Raw genomic sequence first — 2812 nt, forward strand, 5'->3', positions numbered from 1 at the left:
CTTTTGGGTCTTCCATCTTCCACTTTTGGGGGCTTAGTCTATACAGCTTGCTATCAGTTTAATAATTATTCATACTTCTAAAGATATGGATGAATTATCCAGCTTCCTGTCATCACTTGTTTTATTAGTTTCAGCAAAGAACTATGATAACAATGTTCGCATTCATTCATTTTCAAATTGTCAGCTTTCATCTTACATGCTCTCATCTGAGACTAGAAGAATTCCCCATCAGCAGCATTTCAAAAAAAGAAAGATTCCACAGCAGTTTGGTGGAAGAATAGCTGACAACCTTCTTGTCCTTGAGAAGGGACTGGAGGGGGTGGGGGGGAATATTCAAGAATTATTTTGTACACTTAAAGAGCTTCTCTAGATTCAGCTGAAGAACTCTATTTACTTCCTCTGAGCTGAACTGCTGAAGAACAGCTGAAGTATTTCCACTCCAGCAGCAACCACAATTTAGCTATGGAACAGGGATTTCCCTCTGCAGTTTGAAGCACTCTTTCACATGAAAAGCACTCTGTGGAACATACCATAAATGTAGAACTATTACACAACTATTATCTAGTGATGCTGGCATGAGGAAGCTAGAGGGAGGAAACAGGAAGGATATAAATACAAGTCTGCAATCTTTTATATTTTACTCACAGAAGGGAAAATCACCAGCGTCCAGAGCTCCAAGAGAAATATCTGAGCTAGTGTTGGTGAACAAAATTTTTTAAAAAAGTGATACACGTTCATTTTACACAGCATTTGAATAAACAGGAAATAAAAATTCACAGAGTCTCAGTCCCACAGAAACCTGGAGGCACCTGACTCCTAAAGAGCAAAATGAGATTTCATATCAACTTACTTTAGTAGACTTTAGCCTTAGTGTTCATTTCTCCATGCTGCTTTTTCACCTCCACCACTAAAATGTTTTGGTACATGACTCACAGCTAAGAATATTTCAGAGGACATATTCAAAGATTTGAGCAGACACTGTTCTGGCAGGTTTTTTTTAAACAATGAAAAATGTTGTTAACGATTACAGGAACAACTCAGAATTCGAATGGCTGCTGGGAAGAGTCAATAAACATCATCTTTGCTTGGAAATTAAGAGTTTCAGTGCAAGGGTGTCTCACCCTCTTGCTATTTAGCTTGCTAACTTTACAAACAACATTCCATTCTTTTATGTATATTTTTGTTGAGATATTTTAGGGAAAAAGAATGCTTGTGGAAATAAAAGAATTAGTCCAAAATATTCTCTACCTTTTAAATGGCTGGCACCTTGACAATTCATCTTAAGTCATAAGCACCAAAACAAAAAACTCACTGATCCTCACTGCCAGTAATTTTTCAGGAATGTAGCAACCAAAGCTGTGGTAACAACGGGAATACACCTAAAATGCAGTCTTAAAACGATGTTCTTAACATTAAATGCCTTCACACTGTTCTGGCTATGAAAAGTGCTAGAGTGCTCTTTACAGCTATTTTAAAATTTAAGCCTGATACTGTCAGGTCCAAAGTACTTCTGCGTGACAGAAAGGAGCCTTCAATGTAAAATGGGAATCAACACTTTGTCCTTCTACTTCTCAGAACCCAAGCAGAATGGAGCTATTGGAGGAGGATATGCACAAGAAGAACATTGCCAGAGAGCCTGCAGAACCAACACTGCAAGGAGCACACAATGCTCGGCGTGTGAAGGCACAGCACGATCTCAGCACAACAAAGTTGACTTTGCATAAACATCTTCTATAGAAGGTAAAATGTGGATACACTGACACGAGAGATATTTAAATAAGCATTTTGCAATAGAGATCCTTCTCCCAGGTCCCTTCCATAGTTACTGCTATTTATGTGGTAGACCTCCTGTATAAGCAACACGAGACTTCAAACAAAGGTTTCCATTGATTCCTATGAGCATCATCCTTGCAGTTCAACAGTTCTCAAAGGCACGGAGCGTTAAGGTCATCGCTGAGTCCTTCACTTGCCTCATAACACATGGTTAAAGCCCAAGACCACCTATGCAGCCTTGGGAGACTTCCATCCTGCAGGTAGACCCAGTATCTCAAGGCACAGCTTTTACCAAACTGTACTTTGCTTATTCGCCTCCACAGCTCTCCAGTACGTCTGTCCCTTTTTATATTTTAAGCTCATCTCCATCTTCGGGGGACCCAGCAGCCAGGGAACCATATTCTACTGCCACCTCCACTCCCTCCCCTTTAGCACGTCTCCTAACAACGCCACGTAGATCCAGATAATCATCTGGGACGAGCACTTCAGGCAGCCCTCGGTGTTCCTGAGGGAGTACGTTCCACTCACACGCCCCAACCCCTCTCCCCCAGCCCGGCTCCGTCCGAGCCCACTCCCCCCTCACACCGCCCCGCGACCACAAGGACCTCACTTCTCTCCCAGCTCCTTTCCAGCTCTTTCTGTGTCCCCAGCGTGGCTCGGGGGCCTCCCCCGTCCCCTCAGGGCACGGAGACACCAGGGAAGAGCCGCATATTCCAGGCACGTCCCTCTCCCTCCGCGGAGGGGGATGGGAAGAGCAGCAGCGGAGCAGCACCAGTCGAGACGTCAAGCGGAGGAAAAACGGGGACAGGCGGGAACTACGCGATGGAATCGCTGCAACCTCCATCCCACAGCCCCGGGGCTCCTGAGGCGGGGAGAAGGGGGGGGGGGAAGGGGCTCTCCCTCAGCGCTGCTCGGGCGGGACGCTGAGGGCGTTAACGCGCTCCCCCCGCGCCGGGGACGGCCCGGCACCCACCTTGAGAGTGGGGTACTCCTGCACCTTCAGAGTCATTGAGAGCTGAGCGGCTGGATCCTGACCCCC

General features: G+C 45.7%; 1 protein-coding gene across 3 annotated transcripts in view; it reads right to left on the minus strand.

Annotated features, from left to right (window-relative positions):
- MAEA (macrophage erythroblast attacher) overlaps positions 1–2812 on the minus strand; it is a 49675-nt gene extending 46863 nt beyond the window's left edge. The window contains exon 1 of one of the 3 annotated variants that reach the window (XM_017727763.1): positions 2747–2812. Coding sequence is in view for 1 of the 3 variants with exons in the window: in XM_008645101.2 (XP_008643323.1) it covers positions 2747–2782 (36 nt within the window). In the remaining 2 variants the exon portion in view is untranslated. Of the gene's footprint in view, positions 1–2383; positions 2521–2746 lie in introns of those variants that run through there. The other 2 variants (XM_008645101.2, XM_017727762.1) reach the window with 2 other exon arrangements.

This window comes from Corvus brachyrhynchos, unplaced genomic scaffold, assembly GCF_000691975.1.
Source record: "Corvus brachyrhynchos isolate BGI_N302 unplaced genomic scaffold, ASM69197v1 scaffold80, whole genome shotgun sequence".
NCBI lineage: Eukaryota > Metazoa > Chordata > Aves > Passeriformes > Corvidae > Corvus > Corvus brachyrhynchos.